The sequence below is a fragment of the Taudactylus pleione genome, unplaced genomic scaffold (assembly GCF_031769625.1).
Source record: "Taudactylus pleione unplaced genomic scaffold, aTauple2 ptg000791l, whole genome shotgun sequence".
Classification (NCBI taxonomy): domain Eukaryota; kingdom Metazoa; phylum Chordata; class Amphibia; order Anura; family Myobatrachidae; genus Taudactylus; species Taudactylus pleione.
Window position 1 is genome coordinate 6,805 of NW_028285193.1, and position 26,366 is coordinate 33,170.

The 26,366-nt window shown below is 47.1% G+C and overlaps 1 protein-coding gene across 1 annotated transcript; it reads right to left on the bottom strand.

Annotated features, from left to right (window-relative positions):
• Positions 1-23,478: 23,478 nt before the first annotated feature.
• Positions 23,479-26,160, bottom strand: LOC148474985 (uncharacterized). Its single transcript, XM_088457892.1, has 3 exons — positions 25,137-26,160; positions 23,761-25,048; positions 23,479-23,491 (listed from the first exon to the last, which is right to left on the bottom strand). Exons 1-3 carry the CDS (start codon positions 26,158-26,160, stop codon positions 23,479-23,481), a joined length of 2,325 nt encoding a protein of 774 aa, XP_088314018.1.
• Between the last annotated feature and the right edge of the window lie 206 nt (positions 26,161-26,366).

Genomic DNA, 26,366 nt, shown 5'->3' on the forward strand with positions numbered 1-26,366 from the left:
GGACTACTCAGGCTGTATGTAGAGGGAGGTGGGTGGCATTGTATTTTGGTGGGTGTTTATATCTTGTGCTGCGATTGCCATGCGTATGCACTGAATAGCACATACACGCAGCGGCCGAGTGCGTGCGAATGCAGCATTGCGCCGCTTGCTGTAGCAGGCCGTGTGTGTCTTTAGGTGCACCACCGAAACTTGCAACAGGCCCTATGGCAGGTGCAGTTTTGCCTTCCATGTTAGGACTAGGGATGTGCGCCGACCCCCATGTTTTGTTTTTGTTTTTTGGATCTGTATCTCCTTCGTGTTTTGGATCTGGATCTGGTTTTGCAAAACCACCCTTGCGTGTTTTGGTTTTGGACCTGGATCTTTTAAAAAAAATGAAAAACTGCTAAAACCACATAATTTGGGCCTGTTTTTGTTCCTACAGTATTATTAACCTTAATAACATTTATTCCCAGTAATTTGCAGTTAAGTTTGACCACCTCACAGCTCACAATATTGATTTTTTTAATCTAGGTTAGGCCTAGGGCCAAAATGTTGCATCCAGCTAGCTGGCTGACTAAACTAAGCGACAGCAGTGGGCAGCACTAATATGTGGCCATTTTAAAAAAAAATTAAAGTGGCATGCAGGAGATGCTGAGTGTGGCCATTACAATTTCTGGACATTAATAAACAATCAAATTCAAAATGTCAGACAGCAATGCCTCAAACATCACATAATGCAAAGAAAAGAGGTGCAAGATGGAATAGTCCTTGGGCCCTCCCACCCATCTTTATGTTGTATATGAAAGGGACATTTGTAACCACCAGGAATAACCCCAAGAGTGAAAAGGGGATAACATAGCTTTTTTTACTCTCTCAGGAATACCAAGGGTTAATGTGGCTTCCAGGCAATACAATGATACCAGTTGCCTTGCATGTTGCCTGCAGCTGATTGGGTGCCCTAAGGGCAAGAAGCCCAGATTTAGAATGTTACCCTGGATCTGCAGAAGGGCTATATACAGCCGCTGCATAGGCTGGGTTGTGAGCAGATCCAGCATGGAGTGTATCAGCAAGGAGTGCTGGAAAGGCGAGTTTGTGTGAAGCATTGGCCGGTGTGTGCAGCCGCAACAGCAGCTAAGCTTGTACTTTCCGCATCAGCAGTGAGTGACGTGTACGCAGCCCGAACCAAGGACTCAGCCGCTTGCACCCAGAACAACAGCACAGCAGCACTATCCCTGCGACAGGAGACCTGCGGAAGTGGCCAAAGCAGCCCTGAGACTCTCTGGGTAGCGGTGGTCCTGGCAACTGCTGGGAAGACCGGCATCCGCCCGTCCCGTGAAGCTGCAAACAGGAGCCATACAGCGACCGTCTGTGGATTCGGGTAAGACAATCACCCCTCTGCTTGTGATCACCCCTGTTGCCAAGGGACATCCCCAATAGTTGTAAAACACTGGGCTGGGAGAAGCAGCAGTAACCTTACATTACAGACTGATATTTACCAAGCAACCTTGCACAGGATTAAAGGCTAATATTCCATTACTGCAGTAGTGACTCTGATTAAATATTACAGCAAGGTATCTAGTTCTATTAGTAATACTACAGTAGTGACTGACCAAATATAAGAATAATCAATATGGAATCCATAGTGTTCTGGAAAGAGCAATTGACTTTCATTATAAACGCTTATTAATGGATCCTCAGCTTCCTTTGTTTTTGTATGATCAGTGAAGATTCAAGAGACATTTTATTACTACTGGACTCAATGAATGGGAACATTCAGCTTCTTGATAAATATTTCTTTGAGTTATGCAAAGTTGGTTGTAAATGCACTTATCCTATAAGGTATACTGTAATCATTTAGGGCTCTATTTACTACAATCCGCATATTGAATGCAGATTGTAGTGTGATATTATTGACTGAATTTGCATTGCGAATTCAGATAATATCACAGGGATTTACTATGAATCCTTTGCAGGGATAGAGCTTGCGAGAAAGCTCTGTCCCTGCGAATCCCCTCCACACACTAGTCACGGTATTTTTGCAAAAAATACTGTGACAAAGTGCCCGCGCATGCCGACCGGCCGCCGCTGCTGACCCCCCCTCTCTCCCCCGTAATAGCACATACCTGTATGATCTGGGCCTCCGGTGATGTCCTCCATGCGTCCGGTCAGGTGATATCCCATACTGCACTGGGACCTGATGACCGGGCCACAGTGCAGTATGGGAGACCAGCTGACCGGAGGGGAGTCATCACCGGAGGCCCAATCACCGGTCCCTGGAGTCAGGTAAGTAAAAAAAAATGTTGACAATTTTTTTTCTTTTTTTTTACAGTAATCAGCTTGCGGTCTGTTTAGACCACACAGGTGATTACTGGGACAGACTCCTGGCTCTGCTCTCCCCATTAGAGCTGAGCAGGAGTCCGGTAACCGGGGGAGACCCAAGTGGCGTTATTATCACAGGGCTTTCCCCGGTATTTTTTTCACATTTTATTTTTAGTAACTCTGGTCGGATCACATTTCCCATTATAATTATGGGAAATGCGATCTGCTTACTAAAAATAAGTGATACTTAGGGGTTGGAGTAGAATTTTACGAATTCGACTCCAATTGCAATGTAATAACTATAGGTGATTCTAAAATAATGTGAAAAGGGTGTGAAAACACCCTTTTTCACTTTATTTTAGTAAAAATAATGTTAAGAAATAGAGCCCTTAATGTGTTGTGATGTTTGTAGGAAATATTTAACTGAGGTCATTTGCTTCACTTATTTGAACTCTTTTATGTACATTTTCTAATGTCTAAAAAGTGATTGCTACTGTGATTTACTAAAGTGCCTTATTCTTGAATGAGAAGATATTTTTTTACCCCTGAATCTGATTTGCACTACTGATCTTTGATGCAAGGATGTATGTATATGTTTTGTTCTGAAACTAACAGAGTGTAATTGAATAATGTTGAAATCTGCATATTAGCAAAGAGTATACAGTTGCTGATTCTTACAGACAAACATCTTCAAATAAACCAGCTTTCAATGAAGGCATCTGTTAAAAATACTTTTCGTGTAGTCCCATCTTCCTTACCTCTCTGCATCGCACATTAGAACCTGTGCCGGGTGGAGAAATTCAAGTACCAGGTAAAGTGAGAACATTACTGTTTGAAATTACTCTGACACCGTTTACCTGGGTATTACACATTCACAGTTTAACAAGCCAATCATTTCAGTGACAAGGACTGCCAATTGTGGCTGAAATGATTGGTTTGTTTTAGGGATGTGCAGGCTCGGTTCTACTCGGTTCCGTTCGGTTCTTTTTACCGGATCTTATTGGGTTTCAGCTGTCACGAGTTTTGGATAGCCAATAAGATTCGGTAAAAAGAACCGAACGGAACCGAGTAGAACCGAGCCTGCACATCCCTAGTTTGTTTGGACCCCCATAAAACAAGCTGCCAATGTGCATTGGACATGGAAATAATCCCATACACAAACTGGCTTTACATTACATCAGATGTCACTCATCGTCCTCGTCATCCCCATCCGTGTGTACATCCTCTTCTTCACACAATATTAATTTGTCCCCGCTGGAATCCACCATAGGCACCTCTGTATTTTTTTTATGAAATTGTTGGTAGAGGTCTTCCTTGTAGAATTTGTAATTCATTTTAATGAATATCATCTTTTCCACATTTTGAGGAAGTAACCTCCTACGCCAATCACTGACAAGGTTGCCATCTGCACTACAAACTCTTTCAGAGTACACACTGGAGGGTGGGCAACTTAAGTAATGCACAGCCAGTTTGTGTATGGGCCTCCAAATTGCCTCTTTTTCCTGCCAGTACTGAAAGGGACTGTCTGACATTATCTCTGAAATAGTCCTCCACCATTCTGTGAATGGTGTCCGCATCAGACATAAGGCCTGATTCAGACCCGCTCGCAAGCTTCAGCTGACAATTTTTTTACCAACAGCTCTTTGCATCTTTTTAGATATATGTCTGTTGGAAAAAAAGACACAAGGTATGACTTAATCCTAGGATCAAGTATGGTCGCCAAAATATAGTGATCTGATTTCAAGAGATTGATGACCCTTGGATACTTGCGAAGCGAATCAAGGGCTTGATCCACCAGTCTGACATACTTAGGGGAATTGCTCCGTTTCAGCTCCTCCTTCAGTTTCTCCAGCTGTTTTTGCAAAAGTCTGATGAGGGGAATGACCTGACTCAAGCTGGCAGTGTCTGAACTAACTTCACGAGTGGCAAGTTCAAAGGGTTTGAGAACCTTGCACAACACGGAAATTATTCTCCACTGCGCTCGAGTAAGGTGCATTCCCCCTCCACAGCCTGTGTCATAGGCCGTTGTGTAGCCCTGGATGGCCTTTTGCTTCTCCTTCATCCACTGAAGCATATAGAGGGTAGAATTCCACCCAGTTACTACCTCTTGCTTAAGCTAATGGCAGTGCAAATTCAACAGTATCTGCTGGTCATGCAATCTTCGACAAGCAGTTGCCGAATGTCTAATATGTCCCGAAATTTTCCAGGCCACCGAGAGCATCTACTGCACGCCCCTGTCATTTTTAAAAAAATGTTGCACCACCAAATTAATTGTGTGAGCAAAACATGGGACGTGTTGGAATTCGCCCAGATGTATTGCTCTCACAATATTGCTGGCATTGTCAGAAATCACATCCCGAAGAGAGTCCAAGTGGGGTAAGCCATATTGCAATGATTTCCCTGAGTTTTTCTAAGAGGTTCTCAGCGGTATGCCTCTTAGTGAAACCAGTTATACAAAGAGTAGCCTGCCTCTGAATCAGCTGGCAATTGGTAGATGCTGGTGCTGCTGTTGCTGTTGTAGGAAATACACCTACCCAGTGGGCTGTCACAGTCATGTAATCTTTAGTTTGCCCTGTCCCACTTGTCCACATATCAGTGGTCAAGTGGAGAGTGGGTACAACGGCATTTTGGAGGACATTAATAATGTTTTTTTTTAATGTTCTTGTATAGACTGGGAATTGCTGTTCTAGCAAAGTGGAGTCTAGAAGGGATCTGGTAGCAAGGACACATGACCTCAATTAACTCTCTAAAACCCACTGCAGTAACGGTGGATACTGGACATACATCTAATACCAGCATAGCTGTTATGGCGTCAGTAATCCGCTGTGCAACTGGGTGATTGCTGTCATACTTGTTTGCCTTTGCAAAGGATTGTTTGACAGTTAATTGGTTACAGTACTACAAGTAGTCTCCCTCCTGGTCCCCTTCTAAGATGAAGATCCACTCACAGCAACAGTAGCAGCAACAGGCGTAGTCATCAAGGATCCTTCTGAGGAATCACGGATAGGAGAGGAGTCAATCATTCTTATAACATTGGATGCAGCAGGACTACTTCCGATGATGAATGAGGATGTTAATGATGCAGGTGTTGGTGGTGGAGATCGAAGGTGCTTGGATCCCACAGAGAGGGAGCAGGTAGATGACACTGGACTGATTGTTACGTTTTTAGTTTTGGAACTTGGAGGCATAAACTTTGGAATTTGATGAATGCGCTTCAAGTGACGTAACAAAGAGGAGGTTCCTAGGTGGTTTAGGTCCCTCCCTCTACTCACTCTTGCTTGGCATCGGTTACAGATGGCTTGACAACTGTTGTCTGGATTTGGGTGGAAATAATTTCACATGACAACATCAATGGGCTTTTTCATACCCTGGGCAACAACTGTTGCCTGACTTACACAAACGACATCCTCGGCATCAACATCCTCATCATCCTTAGCGGCAACTACCGAAATATCCTCCTCATCTTCCATGTGTAATGCATCCTCGATGACTATGTCAGCAATATGCTGACTGCCCTTCCCCACATTTACAGAGGGCACACAAAGGTTGGAAGGAGGATCCTCAAGTACACTATGTGAAAGGTCTGGCTCACACATGGCAACCGCGGACACACTTGCACTCTCCTCGGGGATTTTTGATTTCTCAGAGCACACGGTTGGTTCTTCCGGAGCTGTCTTACTCTTCTTCTTCTTAACAACTTTCTTTTTTTTGTAGTACCACCACTACTACAACAAGCAGAAAGGCTACCATCACTAGAACCACCAGTCATAAAAAAGGCCAAGGCCTTATCCTTTCCTTGCAACTTTGTGTAGTGAATGGCATATTGTTAATTTTTTGTTTATCTAAAGTCAACTTGGCTTTAGATTTTTTTTCTTTAATAAATTAAAAGAAATTGCTTTCCCATGTCCATGGCCTGACTTTAGCCCTGGGGCATCGGCCTTCATAGAGGACTAGGACGTTGATGGCCTTGCATCATCGTGACTGCTGCCGGCAGCTACATGTGGTTCTTGCTCTCTTGTCATGTGACTGCCTTCCATATTCACTGCGGTCTTGCAGTAGAGTCACCAAGCAAGCAGCAATAGTATTGCCAAGTTGCGGCTAATGCACACGCAGAAAAAAAAATACACTTTAATTAGTTATTTTTATTTTTTTTGTCCAGAACTTGGGGCCCGGAGCACCCCTGACCGAGGCAGCAGTGATTGACGACACAGGCAGCACTAGGTTGCTGCTGTCTGATAATAAGTGCGGCAAACGCACACACAGAAAAAAAATACACTTTTATTAATGTTTTTTATTTTTTTGGTCCAGAACTTGGGTCCGGAGCACCCCCGACCAAGGCAGCAGCGATTGACAACACAGGCAGAATGCTACCAGCCCAGATGGACACAGCACAGCAGCCTAGATGGACACAGCAGACAGCACCAGCCCAGATGGACACAGCAGACAGGACCAGCCCAGATGGACACAGCAGACAGGACCAGCCCAGATGGATACAGCAGACAGCACCAGCCCAGATGGACACCACAGACAGCACCAGCCTAGGTGGACACAGCAGACAGCACCAGCCCAGATGGACAGCACAGCAGCCCAGATGGACACAGCAGATAGCACCAGCCCAGATGGACACAGCAGACAGCACCAGCCCAGGTGAACACAGCAGACAGCACCAGCTCAGGTGGACACAGCAGACAGCACCAGCCCAGGTGGACACAGCAGACAGCACCTGCCCAGGTGGACACAGCAGACAGCACCTGCCCAGGTGGACACAGCAGACAGCACCTGCCCAGGTGGACACAGCAGACAGCACCTGCCCAGGTGGACACAGCAGACAGCACCTGCCCAGGTGGACACAGCAGACAGCACCTGTCCAGATGGACACAGCAGACAGCACCTGTCCAGATGGACACAGCAGACAGCACCAGCCCAGATGGACACAGCAGACAGCACCAGCCCAGATGGACACAGCACACCAGCCCAGATGGACACAGCACAGCAGCCCAGATGGACACAGCAGACAGCACCAGTCCAGATGGACTCAGCACAGCAGCCCAGATGGACACAGCAGATAGCACCAGCCCAGATGGACACTGCAGACAGCAACAGCCCAGATGGACATAGCAGACAGCACCAGCCCAGATGGACACTGCAGACAGCACCAGCCCAGATGGACACAGCAGACAGCCCTACACTACCCACACTCCCTGTTCACTCTCCACAGCTGAAGTGAAATGGGACCGCCGTGGGGACTCCTTATATAGCAGAGACGAAAGCTCGCGCGCCGCGAGATTTCGTCTCTGAGGTTTTGCCTCGGTTTGAGATCCGGGGCCATTGGGGAAACCGTACGCATGTTCGGTTCTCGCATCGGATCTCTAAATTCGGGTGGGTTCGGATCTCTGAGATCTGAACCCGCCCATCTCTAGTTAGGACATTCCTATAACATGCCCATAAAACGCACGATCTCCGTGCATGCGCCAAGCCACCTACAAGTCACCGCCCCGGGAAGCCCAGCACTTCTCCAAGACATTTCTGATACTGTATGTGTTGATTGCCATAGTGCATTTGTGTATGCATTCAGTGTAACGCATGCGCTGTAGAAATTTAGGGTTTCTTGTACACTTGCAGTAGCAAAAAATTGCTTAACTACATGAACATGTGACTCTGAATCAGGCCATAAAGGTGAACGCTAATACAAAAAAGCTAATTGCAATCCCCAGCTGTCATGATTTCCTACCTTTTTGGTATTAGCATACTTTGCCTCTGATGAAACTGCTGGATGCAAACAAATGTGTCAGGCGATTAGTCAAATCTATTCAGAATTTATAACGTAACCACTCGATACAGTGAAATTAGATCTGGCATCTGCAGCTGAGACTTTATTCCCATTGTTATTGCAAGAGCTCAGTCTAAAGGAGCAACGAGAATTGAATTTTAAACAGTAACTTTGGGGCCTATTTATCAATTATCTCCAAAAGGTCACAAAAACTCTTGCCGCATATCACAGCTATAAGGAATTATTTTTCACGCCAATTTCTGGAAGTCTTTCGGCCAGGGCAGCTGCACAGGTGAGCAGCTGCCGCTCCCCAAGTGAATACTAAAAGATGAACTTTTGCTGCTGATGGCAGCGGCGAACTTTTACACTGCTCTGTTCTGTGTCAGCAGTGTTTCTGCATGACTGAAAAGATCTGAATAGCGGCGTTAGTTGTTGCTGCCCCAGCCATCCGCTTGTATTAACTCCCAACACCCCTGTCCCAGCAGCACTCACACACACTCCCCTTAAACCACATTCACTACCAACACCCCAGCAGCACCCGCTTACACACTATCCTTTCCCTGCATTCACTACCAACACCCCAGCAGCACCGGCTTACACACTATCCTTTCCCTGCATTCACTACCAACACCCCAGCAGCATCCGCTTACACACTATACTTTCCCTGCCAACACCCCAGCAGAATCCACACTCTCCCTCCCTGCATACACTGCCAACACCCCAGCAGCACCCAGGCACCTGCCCTCTATTCCCGAATTCACTACTAGCAGCACCTCAAACCTCCCTTCCCTTTGGATTCACTATCATCCTTTATTTATATATATATATATATATATATATATACACACTACTAACAACCTAGAAGCACTCAGACACACACTTCCCCCCTGCATTCACTGCCAACACCCTAGCAACACCCAGACACACACACCCTCCCCCATGCATTCACTAATACCCTAGCAGCATCCAGACACATGCCCTCCCCCCTGCATTGATTAACACCCTAGCAGTACCCAGACACATAGTATCCCTGCTGCATTCACTACTAACACCTTAGCAGCACCCAGAAACATATACTGTAGTATACAAGTTTGAATCAGACGCATTGGTGCAATTTCCTTGCTGGAGATCTGCCTCTATCTAGAGACCGGAATCCAGGGTGGAGGCCCTGGGAGAGGGAGGACCATGGCACATGCCCCCTGGGTTCCCTGCTTATTTCTACTCTGGGTCGCATAAAGCAAAACCTGGAGCAGTAGAGGTCGGTGTGCCCCTTCAGGGCTGCCAGTCAGAGGCAACCACCTTCCAATGTCTCCGGTATTCACCCCCCTGGATCTGAAGAGGCGCATCTTTGCACTCCGATGGCCCTTTCCATAGGAAAACATTTGGGTTTTATAGCTTGATAAATAGCACAATTGCAACGTTCCTGTAAGGTGTGCTCCAATACTGACATTAAAGCTGGGAATACTATATCTGAGATATCTCCTGCGTTAGACAGCTGGTAAATAGGAGCGAAGGTTTATTTAGGGCAAATTATATAAAAGCAATTATTTTGAATTATCTCAGGGACTAAAAAAAGCTAAAAAAAAAAAAAGTTCCCTTTGTCTGGTGGACACATCTCACAATTTACATTGAACAAAATTGGGGTAAATATATGGAAGCGGGAGTGGTGGGATTCAGAATGTAGTGCAGAGGGGGCATGATGGACCAGGAGGGAGGAGGGGCAGTATAGCAGAGAGGGGGCGGTGCTGGACAGAGCAGAGAGATACTGAGGTGATCCAATATACAAGCATACAGTATGTTCCTAATGAGAGATAAGGTATATGTTGTCATATATTGTGATTTCTATGTGACGGCTGATTTCATCAACTGTTGGTCAACTTTCAGTTGTGATACTGGTGATTTGGAAGATTTTTTTTCATGTTTTTATTATATTAAATAATATTTGAATTAGGGATGTACAGGCTCGGATAGGTTCGAGTTTGCACGTTGAGTTCGGATTTTTCCCTCCAAAAAAACGGAACTCAGAAAGAGGCTAAACGTCATCTTACATGGACGAACATCATCATTCCTGGACTTTTGTCGTTTTTTTGGAGGGAAAAATCCGAACTCAACGTGCAAACTCGAACCTATCCGAGCCTGCACATCCCTAATTTGAATACATCCGTACAATTCAAAGCGTTATATATTTTGTACAAAACTTTGTAATATGCACTCATCACTTTACAGTAGAGATGTGAGGTTCGGTTCTCCAGAAATCCGAATCCACACAAATTTCGTGAATCCGGGTAAATCCGAGTCACGGTTCTAATCTCCTGAGGAGTTCCGAGTAAATCCGGGTCGCAGTTCTGATCTTTTGCGGTTCGGAATTCGGATTTTAAATCCGAATTTCGGGTTTTGGATTGCATAAATTATATGATTTTAGCTGTTTTTAAAACTTTTTATCTATTTTTTATTGAAAAAATCCAAATCCAAAACCAAAACACTTGAGGGTGGTTTGCAAAACCAAATCCAGATCCAAAACCTTGAAGGAGATACAGTTCCAAAACCAAAACACGGAGGTCGGCGCACATCCCTACTTTAGAGCATTCGTTAGTGCCCACTTTCTGTTAGTGGTGCACCTTTGTTTTTGGGATAATTCCCTATAGTAACTACAGCATTACTTCTTTATAATAGCGTCAATTAGGTTAATCTGTTTATCCGTATAGTTGGCTACTTTTTCTATACGTGTACTATGGCAGATGTGGGTGGCAGTTATAAATAGGTGAGTGTCATTTTAAGATGCTATTTGAGACATGAGAGTAGATTTACTAACCATCGTGTTGTCAAAGGATCGGCGACTTTGAGCGACAGTTTTAAAATGGCAATAGAAATAAATGGTAAAACAGCATTAATATCGATTGGTGCGTTCGTACGCCACCATCGGTTGCACCATCGAAATTCGCACCAACCTTACGGCAGGTGCAGTTTCTCCATCTGACCACGGTCTCCTATGCCTGCGGCTGTGCGTCTGGGAATGCAGCAGCTTTCACTAACACGCCCGTAACACTCTAATAACACGCCCACTGAATGGACCATTTCTGCGTGCACTACTAGGCACCGCCCAGAAACTCCCATCACTTTTCCACCACCTTTCTGATACTATCTGTCCTGATCACTAACATGTTATCCATTATTATTATGGACACAGTCACACTGAATATACGTTAGATATTCTGGATGTATATGAAGAAACAACCACTTGTAGAGACATACAGCAAAGTAACAGGGGATAATATTACCATTCCATAACAAGGAGGAGTCCAATGAGCAAAGAGACCCTTCCCATCTCCAAGAGTCCTTGATTTCTGCCTGAACTTGATCCTAAATAACTGTTATTGATAGTGATTATTGGTACCAATAAAATTCACATTTCCAGTGTACGAGATGTCATCTAACGCGTTTCCCTATAGTGCTCCTAACGCTTCATCAGAGTTACCTCATTCAGTACCTCTTCGCTCACCTTTAGCGCTGTTTAATTTTTTTTCACTATTCTATATCCATCTCTTTGAGATGTAATTTAGGAGGATTGACGCCCCTCCTAACGGCTGTTTGGTGTTTGTTGTCTTAGCGCCATTGCAGCAGATTCTGAGTCATGTCAGAAGTTGCTGGGAACAAAAGATCCATCTGAAGCAAGCGTCCCAACTGCGTCCTGACACCTACAACAAGCACAGAAGTCGGGCTACATGCCCACGACACTCCCATCCGACGCAGCCATTATGTACATCTTAATACTCGCCACCCAGTTGCCACCCGGAAATGTCCACCTTGACGTTAGTTTCCATTCACTGAAGAACTGACACATGTGCGTGTGCTTTCAAATTATGATGCATTCGCAGTCTACTCGAAATCAGGAACAGAGTCTGTTTCTTAAGTGTAAATTGCAAAGCGAAATGGAATATGCTGGTAAATTATAATAAATAAATAAGAGGCGTCCAAATAAGCCCCATTATTGAGGATTTTTCATATCTAAGTACTATAATCAGAAACCTGGTCTGCAACATGTTATTATGAGCCAAAATGCTGTAAACCATAGCAACCAATCAAATCACCTATAGCTGTCTTTTGGGATGACAGGCACTTAATGGTACTAGTAAAATATGAAAATAGAAAAAAAATAAAGAATTTTGTCAATAATAATTTTATATAATAATAATAATAATAATAATATGGTTGACAGTTATGATGTCATTGTTATAATGTCGGCATGCAACATGTCCACATCTGCAGAAAGTCGACAATTTCATAACGACCGGAGGTTAGGGTTATGCTGCAACAGCAGAGGGTTAGGCTGCAGGAGGGGAGGTTAGGGATAGGCTGCAGCAGCAGAGGATTAGGCTGCAATAGGGGAGGTTAGGCTGCAGCAGCAGAGGGTTAGGCTGCAGTAGGGGAGGTTAGGGTTAGGCTGCAGCAGCAGAGGATTAGGCTTCAATAGGGGAGGTTAGGCTGCAGTAGGGGAGGTTAGGGTTAGGCTGCAGCAGCAGATGGTTAGGCTGCAGTAGGGGAGGTTAGGTTTAGGCTGCAGCAGCAGAGAGTTAGGCTGCAGGAGGGGAGGTTAGGGTTATGCTGCAGCAGCAGAGAGAGGCTGCAGGAGGGGAGGTTAGGGTTAGACTGCAGCAGCAGATAGTTAGGCTGCAGGAGGGAGTTAGGATTAGGCTGCAGCAGCAGAGGTTAGGCTGAAAGAGGGGAGGTTAGGGTTAGGCTGCAGCAGCAGAGGTTAGGCTGAAAGAGGGGAGGTTAGGGTTAGGCTGCAGAAGCAGATGGCTAGGCTGCAGGAGGGGAGGTTAGGGTTAGGCTGCAGAAGCAGATGGTTAGGCTGCAGGAGGGGAGGTTAGGGTTAGGCTGCAGAAGCAGAGGGGTAGGCTGCAGGAGGGGAGGTTAGGGTTAGGCTGCAGAAGCAGAGGGGTAGGCTGCAGGAGGGGAGGTTAGGGTTAGGCTGCAGAAGCAGAGTGTTAGGCTGGAGGAGGGGAGGTTAAGGTTAGGTTGCAGCAGCAGAGGGTTAGGCTGCAGCAGAGTAGGTTACGGTTAGGCTGCAGAAGCAGAGGGTTAGGCTGCAGGAGGGGAGGTTAGGGTTAGGCTACAGCAGCAGAGGGTTAGGCTGCAGGAGGGGAGGTAAGGGTTCAGCTGTAGCAGATCCTGGCCTTGCCACTCCCAGAAAACAGAGTCGACACGCTAGTTTACGGGAATGTAGGCCACTTCCGCACCGCAGTGTGAACGCCTCTGCTCGTCAATCAGGCAGGGCCATATGCTGGCATGCATGCAATTACGCAGGACCCGTTCTGCACATGCACATAACGGGTCCTGCGCACCCGCAGATTCAAGATAATCATGAATCTGCGATTAGCAGTGCCCTTGCGTGCACTGCTAAATAAGGCCTTAAGAAAGATGTGTGCTCAGCTTCCATTACTTGGGTCGTAAAACAATTAGCAATTAGAGCCCCAGGCAATGGCGTTCAGACACTTGGGGTATCAGCTTAAAAAAATAAGTTGACTAAAAGAGGTGTGGAATATTCAATGTGTGACTTGTCTTTCTGTGCAGGTTCTGTAAAAAAGCAGCTGGGACTAGGACTCACCTTCTGCAGAGGGGAAAGGTGTGTTTGACTTTAGTGCCAGCTCATACAGACATAAGTCATCTAAGAACAGGATGTTAGTCATCCGTTTGCAGTAGCAGAAAAATTGCTTTACAAATGTTTATGCAACAGGACTGACTTCTTACTGACGCCTGTTACAAAACCTCAGCACAGTGTGATTATCAGAACAGCTCTGGTCGCTGCAGCTGGTAACGTGCTCTGATCATCGTGATAAAGTTACCGCAGGAAATATACTTCATTACTTCTAGGTGTGAAAAGATTACTCAGCCGCTCCATATCGGGAGAGCTCTCTACTTATACTGTATCTCCTGAACACATGTACAGACCATATACTAAAATATATATATATATATTAGGGATGTGCAGGCTCGGTTTTACTCGGTTCTTATCGCCACTTTACCGCAAATTCGGATTTATTCTATTGGCTATCCAAAACACATGATAGGTGATAGCCAATAAAGAGATCCGAGTAAATCCGAGTAAAACCGAACCCGCTCACCCCTAATATATTATATTAGGGGTGTGCACCGGCCACTTTTCGTGTTTTGTGTTTTGGTTTTGGATCTGGATCTTTCTTCGTGTTTTGGATCTGGATTGGTTTTGCCAAAACCACCCTTCCGTGTTTTGGGTTCTGGGTTTTGTGTTTTGGATCTGTATTTTTTTGAAAAAAAGCATAAAAACAGCTAAAATCACAGAATTTGTAGGTTTTTCTGCTCCTATGCTATTATTAACCTCAATAACCTTAATTTCCACTCATTTCCAGTCTATTCTGAACACCTCACACCTCACAATAGTGTTTTTATGTCCAAAAGGTTGCACCGAGGTAGCTGGATGACTATGCTAAGCGACACGAGTGGGCGGCACAAACACGTGACCCATCTAGGAGTGACACTGCAGTGGCAGACAGGATGGCAGTTAGAAAAACTAGGCCCCAAACTGTACATAATGCAAAGAAAAAAAGAGGTGCAAGATGGAATTGTCCTTGGGCCCTCCCACCCACCCTTATGTTGTATAAACAGGACATGCACACTTTAACAAATCAATCATTTCAGCGCCAGGGTCTGCCACACAACTGTGGCTGAAATGATTGGTTCGTTTGGGCCCCCACAAAACAAGCTGGCAATTAATGTGTCCCTGCACAAACTGGCTCTACGGAGGCAAGATGTCATCCTCATCCTCCTCATCCACCGATTCCTCACCCTCTTCAGTGTGTACATCCTCATCCTCACAAAGTATTAACTCGTCCCCACTTGAATCCACCACCACAGGTCCCTCTGTACGTTCTGGAGGCTGGTCTCCCTGGAAGAGCTGATAATTCATTTTGATGAACATCATCTTCTCCACATTCTGTGGAAGCAACCTCCTACGCCTTTCGCTGACAAGGTTCCCGGCTGCACTAAACACTCTTTCGGAGTACACACTGGAGGGGGGGCAACTCAGGTAAAATAGAGCCAGTTTGTACAGGGGCCTCCAAATTGCCTCTTTTTCCTGCCAGTACAGGTATGGACTGTCTGACATGCCTACTTGGATGCTGTCACCGATGTAATCCTCCACCATTCTGTCAATGGTGACAGTATCATATGCAGTGACAGTAGACATGTCAGAAATTGTTGCCAGGTCCTTCAGTCCGGACCAGATGTCCAAACTTGGTCCTGCCTGCCCTGCATCACCGCCAGTGGGTTGCTTAGGATACCTAAGTTTTTTCCTGGCAGCCCCAGTTGCGGGAGAAAATGAAGAAGGAGCCGTTGACGTGTCACGTTCCGCTTCAGCTGACAGTGTGTTCACCAGCAGGTCTTTGCACCTCTGCAGGCTTGTGTCGGCCGGAAAGAGAGACACCACATAGGCTTTAAACCTAGGATCGAGCACGGTGGCCAAAATGTAGTGGTCTGATTTCAACAGATTGACCACCCTGGAATCCTGGCAAAGCGAATGAAGGGCTTCATCCACAAGTCCCACATGCCGAGCGGAATCGCTCCGTCTTAGCTCCTCCTTCACTTTCTCCAGCTGCTTCTGCAAAAGCCTGATGAGGGGAATGACCTGACTCAAGCTGGCAGTGTCTGAACTGACTTCACGTGTGGCAAGTTCGAAGGGCTGAAGAACCTTGCACAACACGGAAATCATTCTCCACTGCGCTTGAGTCAGGTGCATACCCCCTCCTTTGCCTATGTCATAGGTGGATGTATAGGCTTGTATGGCCTTTTGCTGCTCCTCCATCCTCTGAAGCATATAGAGGGTTGAGTTCCACTGCGTCACAACCTCTTGCTTCAGGTGATGGCGGGGCAGGTTCAAGAGTGTTTGCTGGCGCTCCAGTCTTCGGCACGCAGTCGCTGAATGGCGAAAGTGGCCAGAAATTTTTCGGGCCACCCAAAGCGTCTCCTGCACGCCCCTGTCGCTTTTCAGAAAATTCTGCACCACCAAGTTTATTGTGTGAGCAAAACATGGGACGTGCTGGAATTTGCCCAGATGTAATGCCCGCACAATATTGGTGGCGTTGTCAGATATCACAAATCCCCAGGAGAGTCTAAGTGGGGTAAGCCACTGGGCGATGATTTCCCTCAGTTTCTCTAAGAGGTTGTCGGCGGTGTGCCTCTTACTGAAACCGGTGATACACAGCGTAGCCTGCCTTGTAACGAGCTGGCGTTTCTGAGATGCTGCTACTGGTGACGCTGCTGCTGTTGCTGCGTAAGGTGATACATCTACCCAGTGGGCTGTCACAGTCATATAGTCCTTAGTCTGCCCTGTTCCACTTGTCCACATGTCCGTGGTTAAGTGGACATTGTGTACAACGGCATTTTTCAGGACACTGAGGACACTTTTTCTGACGTTTCTGTACAGTCTCGGTATCGCCTGCCTAGTGAAGTGGAATCTAGACGGGATTTGGAACCGGGGACACACTACCTCCATCAATTGTCTAAATCCCACTGCACTAATGGCGGATACCGGACGCACGTCTAACACCAACATAGCAGTCAAGGCCTCAGTTATACGTTTTGCTTCAGGATGACTGCTGTCGTACTTCATCCTCCTCGCTAAGGACTGTTGGAGGGTCAATTGTTTAGTAAAAGTAGTGGTGTTCCTACTTCCTCTCTGGGATGATGAACGACTCCCAGCAGCAGCAGCAACAGCAGCAGCGGCAGCAGTAGGCGTAGCAATGCAGGATCCTCCGGAGGAATCCCGGATAGGAGAGTCAGTCATGCCAGTGATATGGCCTGCAGGACTACTTCCGATCCTGACTAAGGAGGAAATTGACGAGGAGGGAGTTGACGGTGTGGTTTGCAGGCGCTTGGATACAACAGGACAACGGGATTTAGGTGTCCCTGGACTGCTTACGGTCTGAGCCAAAGTTTCTGAACTTGACAGTAACTTTTTATGAACGCGCTGCAGGTGCCGTATAAGGGAGGATGTTCCTAGGTGGTTGACGTCCCTACCCCTACTTATTTCACCTTTACATATGGTACATATGGCAAGACAGTTGTTGTCCGGATTTGGATAGAAATATTGCCAGACCAAAGAGGTGGAATGTTTGGTCTTCTGCCCAGGCATGACCGTGATGGGCTTTTTCATCCCACGGACAACAACTGTCTCCCCCGGAGCCTGATTTAAACAAACCACATCACCATCAGAATCCTCCTCGCCAACTTCCTCCTCAGCGCCAGCTACACCAGTATCCTCATCCTGTTGTACTTCAACAGTGACATCTTCAATTTGCATATCAGCAAGTGGACTGTGGGTGCTCCTTTCAGCACTTGCAGGGGGCGTGCAAATGGTGGAAAGAGCCACCTCTTCCCGTCCAGTGCTGGGAAGGTCAGGCATCGCAACCACCACCACACTTGGACTCTCCTTGGGGATTTGTGATATCTTCTTAGAAAGCACAGTTCTTCGCTGTGCTTTTGCCAGCTTAACTCTTTTGATTTTTTTAGTGGGAGGAGTGCTTCCATCGTCATGTGAAGCTGAACCACTAGTCATGAACATACTAGGGATCGACCTTAGCCGTTCCTTGCCACTCCGTGTCGTAAATGGCATATTGGCAAGTTTACGTTTCTCTTCAGCTGATTTAAATGTCTTTTTCAAGGTCATTTTCCTGAACTTTGCCATTTGGGATTGTATGTGCCCTCTACTATGACATTGGGCATCGGCCTTGGCAGACGACGTTGATGGCATGTTATCGTCTATGTCATGACTAGTGGCAGCAGCTTCAGCACTAGGAGGAAGTGGTTCTTGATCTTTCTCTATTTTATTTTTATCGGAGAAAGTTTGGTCCTCCATTTATGTTATATCGATTTGATATATACGTGCGGCTAAACACAGAAAATAATTTTTTTTTTGGTTTGGACTGGAGTGTACTTTGTGGGTTACAGCACCCTTTAATGGTCAAGCCAGCCGGCCCTTTACTTATGACACAGGCGCACTCTTGGCACTACTTTGTTGATGCACGTGCGGCTACTGCGCACACAATTCACAAACACAGAAAATAATTTTTTTTTGGTTTGGACTGGAGTGTACTTTCGGGGGTTACAGCACCCTTTAACGGTCAAGCCAGCCGGCCCTTTACTTATGACACAGGCGCACGCTTGGCACTACTTTGTTGATGCACGTGCGGCTACTGCGCACACAATTCACAAACACAGAAAATAATTTTTTTTTGGTTTGGACTGGAGTGTACTTTCGGGGGTTACAGCACCCTTTAACGGTCAAGCCAGCCGGCCCTTTACTTATGACACAGGCGCACGCTTGGCACTACTTTGTTGATGCACGTGCGGCTACTGCGCACACAATTCACAAACACAGAAAATAATTTTTTTTTGGTTTGGACTGGAGTGTACTTTCGGGGGTTACAGCACCCTTTAACGGTCAAGCCAGCCGGCCCTTTACTTATGACACAGGCGCACGCTTGGCACTACTTTGTTGATGCACGTGCGGCTACTGCGCACACAATTCACAAACACAGAAAATAATTTTTTTTTGGTTTGGACTGGAGTGTACTTTCGGGGGTTACAGCACCCTTTAACGGTCAAGCCAGCCGGCCCTTTACTTATGACACAGGCGCACGCTTGGCACTACTTTGTTGATGCACGTGCGGCTACTGCGCACACAATTCACAAACACAGAAAATAATTTTTTTTTGGTTTGGACTGGAGTGTACTTTCGGGGGTTACAGCACCCTTTAACGGTCAAGCCAGCCGGCCCTTTACTTATGACACAGGCGCACGCTTGGCACTACTTTGTTGATGCACGTGCGGCTACTGCGCACACAATTCACAAACACAGAAAATAATTTTTTTTTGGTTTGGACTGGAGTGTACTTTCGGGGGTTACAGCACCCTTTAACGGTCAAGCCAGCCGGCCCTTTACTTATGACACAGGCGCACGTTTGGCACTACTTTGTTGATGCACGTGCGGCTACTGCGCACACAATTCACAAACACAGAAAATAATTTTTTTTTTGGTTTGGACTGGAGTGTACTTTCGGGGGTTACAGCACCCTTAACGGTCAAGCCAGCCGGCCCTTTACTTATGACACAGGCGCACGTTTGGCACTACTTTGTTGATGCACGTGCGGCTACTGCGCACACAATTCACAAACACAGAAAATAATTTTTTTTTTGGTTTGGACTGGAGTGTACTTTCGGGGGTTACAGCACCCTTAACGATCAAGCCAGCCGGCCCTTTACTTATGACACAGGCGCACGCTTGGCACTACTTTGTTGATGCACGTGCGGCTACTGCGCACACAATTCACAAACACAGAAAATAATTTTTTTTTGGTTTGGACTGGAGTGTACTTTCGGGGGTTACAGCACCCTTTAACGGTCAAGCCAGCCGGCCCTTTACTTATGACACAGGCGCACGCTTGGCACTACTTTGTTGATGCACGTGCGGCTACTGCGCACACAATTCACAAACACAGAAAATATATTATTTTTTTAGCACTTGGGGGGAGCACCCCTGATGGACAGAGCACCCCCTGGACAACACTACAGCACCCCTTTAGGACTGGGACACTGCACAGGACTTTGGAGTGGACACAGCCCCTATGGAGAACTGACTGCACAACACAGTCCAGCCAGCCCCTATGGACTTTGAAGTAGTGGACACAGCCCCTATTAACAACAGCAGCACAGCACAACACAGCCAGCCCCTATGGACTTTGAAGTAGTGGACAACAGCAGCACTACACTACACTACACTACACAGCACTAACTCCCACCCTCCCTCTTCACTGTCCACAGCCGAGTGAGAAAATGGCGCCGACGCGGGTACCTTATATAGGATCCAAAACCCGCGAGACTCGGAAGGCGGGATGATGACGTTTTGCCTCGATGTCAGATCCGAGTCAGGCGGGAAAAGTCGAGCCTGACTCGGATCGGACTCGGATCGGGGGGGCTCGGGGGGGTTCGGATTTCAGAAATCCGAACCCGCTCACCCCTATATTATATATATATATATATACACACACACACACACATATATACATATACACACGCACACACTATACAGACCTTGTTTCTAGCAGCTTCTAATGTTGGGCATACACTATCTAATTTTCTGTCAGATATCTGTCCAATCTGGCTGGTTGGAATGTATGGTGATGTATGGGAGCAAATGACAATCAATCATATGGTTTTAAAAACTGGAAAAAGGGACAAAAAACAATTGTTCAATTTGGTTAAATTCCTGTGTTTTAACCAATTTGCCTGAACGACCATTTTTGTCTGTTTTCCAGTGTTTGTGAGCAAATGGACGATTGTCATTTTCTCCCATACAGTACCAGGTTTTCATTCCAACCAGCCAGATCGACAGATATCTGACAGATACTGTAATTGTATAGTGCAGGAGTTCCCAACCATGGTCCTCAAGGCACACTAACAGTTCAGGTTTTAGGGATAGCCATACTTGAGCACAAGCGACCTAATTACTGCCTCAATTATTTTGATTAAACATCTGTGCACAATCATGGATATCACTAAAACCAGGACTGTTAGTGTGCCTTGAGGTCCGAGGTTGGGAATCACTGGTCTAAGCTATGCTCCTGCACACACACACACACAAACACACAAACACACTTGATACAGGAGCTATATTTGTGTAGAACAAACACTGTAAGCCTTATGTACAGTATAAACCTAGTAACGGCTGATGTTTTGCCCAGTGTATGTGATCATTAACCATAACATATAACACTTCAAACTTATCTAATAATAAAGACACGGAGATAGTAATGGATTTAAAACAGGTCAGCTATTTATTTAATAAAGTTAATTTAATTATTTAAATACTTTAAATATTTTAAATATTGTATGGTGGCTGGAAGAACGGCACTTACACAGAGCAGCCCAACAATGCTAACTCAACAAAAACACAGCATTGCGGGCGTATATCCGCCCTATGGATGTCAAACCCTGCACTTGGGTATTAATCATAGACCTTCTAACACACACAAAACCATCCTTAGATGGCTGTACTGCCCCCGTAGAGGTGGTACAGTACTTCTCAACTTAATAGAAGGTAAGCACACCCAATGCACACACACTACACCCGGGCTGATGATAAGCCGTACTTCTCGCCAAAGCAAGGATCTACCTAAGAGAACCGCAGCCCGCCACCATACGCACTAGACCACCTGACTTATACCATCAAACAAACTCCCACCAAACAAAACTAAACCAGCCTCTGTTAGATGCACCCCATCAGGCCTATAGAGATGTTTATCACGAAACCTGATTAAAGGATGTTGGATCACAAAACCTCCCTGTGACAGCAGAAACTTCCCTACTTCAGCATTGATTTTCTTACGAGCCTCGTCCAAAGCTTTTGGAGAACGAGCACCACGCCACTGCAGCCTAGGGATGATGCAGGACCAAATCACTTTACAGAAAGGCCAAGCACCCATAATGAGGAGGAGGTCGGACACTATGTCAAGCCTTAAATCAAGGGCAATCCTGGAACCAATGTCGTTCCCACCCAGATGTATAACCAGCACTTTGGGGACACCAAACTGCCGTACTGCGGCTATCAATCTTGTCTTAAGAGACTCCCAACGCAGACCACTAAACCCTAACCAGCGAATCCTCGCGGACTCAGGCTGTAACAGTTGGTCACTGGCATGGGAGGCCCTAGCGGCCCAAAACACAAATGAATGGCCCACAATCCAAACATCCCTAACATCAAATATCGGACCTATAAGGGGCAGGAAAGGAATGTAAAGAGAATTAGTAAATGAAAACAGAGTAACAGGAGAGAGACAGACAGGAACGTAAAACAAATATTTTAGCAGCCGTAAGAAACCGACTATAACTAGATTGGGAACTTAAGCACAATTAATGTTTAGTTTGAAGAGACTAATCAAAATAACAAACTGTTACTTAAATTTACAGTAACTAATTTTATAACGATTTTAAATTTGGCTGCCTAATAACACATAGAACAAACAAGTTTAAGTTTTGAATCTAAATTAGCATTGGACAACAATAGAGAACGATAGGGGAAAACCAGGGAGCGAAGGGGAGGGGGGGTTGGGTGGAAACAGGAAAAAACAAAGCAACTCGACGAGAGGTAAACCAAAAACCTGCTGAGGGACTGTATGTTTGGCCGAATTAGTCCGTCTAGCCAGGTAAAATAAAATCCCTCAAGACCCCCACTTGTTTAAAGCAACAAGTGGCAAGTATTACCCGAGTAGGATGGACAGGGGAGACAAAACAAGACAAACTTAACAAACATGAAGAAAAGTCGAACGAACACATAAGACACAGGCAGACATAACATCAACAGAAAACGCAACAGCAATTTACTCAGCAGCCACCGGCCTAACGTAACGCTTATAGCAAGCCGATTTCCAACGCCCTAGAGCCATGATCTGCGGAACCGACAAGCCAGCCGCGGCGGCCAATGTAGCTGCGCCAATTCTAAAGGAATGGGTACCGAAATCTCCGGGGGAGAGGCCAATGTGAAGCAAACAGCGTCTAAAAATGAATTGAAACTGATACCTAGTAAGAGGCGAACCGTCAGCATGAAGCAACCATGCGCCGCCAACTACAGGCCGTAATGGCATGAAAAGCTTAGCCAAATGTACTGGGCAAACACGGTCATCCACGCAGGCCTTAAGGGAGACCCAACGACCGCGACCCAGTTGATCAGTTTTAGATCGCCGTATTTTGCACAACAAAGCCCCCTCCCCAATACTGATATCGGAACGGGACATGGGCGAAAGCGCTAATCTAGAAGGGGCAACTAGTTCCGAAATACAGAAGGCACCATGAAATGCCATCGAAAAAGCCAAACGAAAAAGATTAGCCTCGAAAGGAGAAATCACCACATGAGGAACCGCAGCTAGCAACTTAATCAAAAGGGGAATATCAATCGGTCTTCGCTTATCAACCGGCCGAGGCGAGGCGCGAGCCCAACCCTTAAGGGCCTTGATAACTGCAAAGCTCTTCGTAAGGTCTGTGCGCCCTTTCAGCCTGGAATAAAAAGAAATGCCAGCCAGCATGCGCGAAACTACTGCGCAGGACCGACCAGAGACATACATGCTCCAAACAAAAGAAAGCATTGAGCACTGTGCGCTCTCACCTTGGCTTCCGCGATGACGTAGGTAACTTTCCCATTCGGACCAAGCCTTCTGATAGGCCCGCAATGTAGTCGGGGCAAGGGATTGCTCCGCTAGACCCTCCATGCCGGCTCGATGACCTGCCAAACATATGGGGGGCAAGGCTCACCAACTAAACAAGCCTCCGGAGCAAGCGACCTAAACCGATCCCACTGAAAACGGGAGAGCGCGTCAGCAATGTTATTGTCCAAGCCTGAAATGTGAATTGCCTTAAACAAAATGTTAAATTGTAAACAACGCAGCACTAGCTGCGAAAGCAAGCGCAAAGCAGGCAAGGAAGAAGCGCGCTGTCCATTAACAGCGTGAACAACGCCAAGGTTGTCGCATCTAAAAACAATGTTCCTATCGCGCAACTCAGGAGCCCAAAGTTCCAGCGCCACCATAATGGGAAACAATTCCAGAAGGAATAGATCTTTAGTTAAACCCCTGGAAAACCACTCCGCAGGCCAGGGGGCAGCGCACCATGAACCACGGAGGTAACACCCAAAACCCGACGAGCCGGCCGCGTCCGTGAACAACTGCAACTGACCGCTGGGAACAGGAGGAGGCAGCCACAGGAGAACACCATTAAAGTCGGCTAAAAACGAGAGCCAAATAGCTAGATCCCTTTTTATTTCGGCTGAGAGCCGAATAAAATGGTGCGCCCGGCGGACACCTGCAGTGGCTCGCTGTAGTTTCCTAGAAAATACCCTACCCATGGGGATCACCCGGCAAGAGAAATTGAGCAAACCCAGGAGAGACTGAGCTTGCCGCAATGTCACCTTACCCGCAGCCAGGCAACCCTGAATGGCATGTTTCAATTTGAGAAGTTTCTCAGCTAGAAGCCTGCAGCAGCCATCCAAGGTATCAATTTCAATGCCCAGATAGGATAGCCGGGAGACCGGGCCCAAGGTTTTATCGCTGGCAATAGGAACCCCAAAAAAGGAAAAAAGTGCCTGAATGGACTCTAACAAAAAACGGCAACGGGGGGAATCAGTAGGGCCGACGCACAGGAAGTCATCCAGGTAATGGGCCACGCCCTGACCGCCGGTACCAGCCTCGACACACCAATGCAGAAAGGTACTGAACCTTTCGAAATAGGCACAGGACACGGAACACCCCATAGGCAAGCACTTGTCTATGTAGTATCCGTCGTCCAAACGAAAACCCATGTACCTGAACGAGTCCGGGTGCAGGGGCAACAAGCGAAAAGCCGATTCCACATCCACCTTTCCCATCAAAGTGCCAGGTCCCTGAGCCCTGACTAGCTCTAGCGCCTCATCAAAAGACTGATAAGAGACCGAGCACAGCTCCTGTGGAATGGCGTCATTAACTGATCGGCCAGATGGGAAAGATAGATGCTGAATGAGCCTAAAAGCACCGGGCGTCTTCTTAGGGACCACCCCAACAGGGGACAGCACCAAGTCAGCTAAAGGGGGCACAAGAAAAGGACCAATGATGCGACCAAGCCGCACCTCCTTAAGGACTTTTTCCCTAACGATGTGCGGCAGCTCTATAGCAGATCGAAGGTTCCTTGGAGAACCTGCAGGCACCACTGAAGCTACCGGCAAACAAAAACCAAACTGAAAGCCTTCACTTAAAAACTGCGCCGCAACTGTGTCAGGGTACCAAGCGAGCCATTTTGCCATGGCGTCAAGGTTAACAGGGGAGAAAGCTTTAACTAGCAGGCCCGGGGCCGGCAGGCTTTCTGGGAGCTGGGGTAGCGAAAGATTTCGAGCAGCCAGAAGCTGGGTGGGCATCGCCGCATTTGCTACAGAGGTGGCGAAAACGACAGAGGTGGCGAAAACGACACCGCTGACCAAACGAACACTGTGTCGAGTTAAATGCGAAGCACTTACCCTTACTATGGTTGGATGGGCCCGACCGGCCAGCGCCGGACTTTCTCCGTTGGCCAACTGCAGCCGGGGAAGATTTGGGACCCTGGGTGACATCGAGCCAGACCTCGACATCCTTGCAGCCAAAATCAATAATGTGCAGCCGGTCCAGCTTACGACGAAATTCTTCGTCAAAAACGCGCCAAGCAGCCCCTCGGCCTGACCTCTGCATATTATGAATTAGATGAAAGTACCTAATGATATTGGGGTGTTCTGCAGGGCGGGTTTCCAAATAGCATGCCGAGAAGACGAATATCCCAGCCTGCCAATTAGAATACGTCTGGAAGGCGTCCAAACCAATACCGCCTTTACGCTTGGCGGCTCGCAACTCCTTGCGCATGGTATCTGTAAGGGAGAATACGTCCACATAACGACCCTTCCTTATCCTGTCTTTAACGCACGGACGGAGACCCCGCAGAACCGCGGTGTTTGCGCAACGCACCACCCCGGCGTCAGCACTATCCACGGGCGCCTTGTCATCACGCGGGGCATGGCGCTTATGGCGAGTCTTATGCAAGCGCCTGTCAGCCTCAATCCTAGCGAACTTAGCCGCACGCTTACGCGCCTTGCGAGCTTTCTGGGAGGGGCTATTATCACTGGAGTCGTCAGAGGTAGAATAACTTACGTTGCTAAATGTAGAATAGGAACTGGATGAACACTCATCAACCGTCCCCGCTATAGGATCAGCACGGCTACCGGATTGATGCGAACCAGAAGCCGCCTCGTCACCAGCTTCCCAGGAGGGGTCCATGGAACCTGTAATAGATGTTGAAAGGCCGTCCGGAGCCAGGGAAGGCTGTGGGACCCCAACTGACGGAGGACCACCATTAGGACCCGCACCTGAAGCGCTGTCAGGCATACGTACATCTGAAACGTAATTTATCTGCGACGCGGCTGGAGCAACGGGGGGCGCAACAGGGGTGCTTGGCCCTGCTTGCGCAGTAGCGGGCATCAAAGCCGCAAACATTGGAGCCAAGGTGGTGGCCATATTAACAAAAAGCCCCATAATGGCCGTGGGGTCAAATGCCTGCTGGCCAGCTGATAGCAGAGGGGAGGGAGCAACAGGCAGAGGGCCAGGAACAGCGGCAGGCATAGAGGGCATAGCAGCAGCCCCAGGCAGTACCAGTGGGGCTGCAACATTAGCGGACCTAAGCCCCGCCCCCCGCCGAGTCCCAAGATGGCGGCCGCTAACAG

Coding starts and splice junctions, on each gene's coding strand:
- LOC148474985 (XM_088457892.1), bottom strand. CDS start 26,160: ATGGCCACCACCTTGGCTCCAATGTTTGCGGCTTTGATGCCCGCTACT. Junction 25,049..25,136: donor CCCATCCAACCATAGTAAGG/GTAAGTGCTTCG, acceptor CCACCTCTGTAG/CAAATGCGGCGATGCCCACC.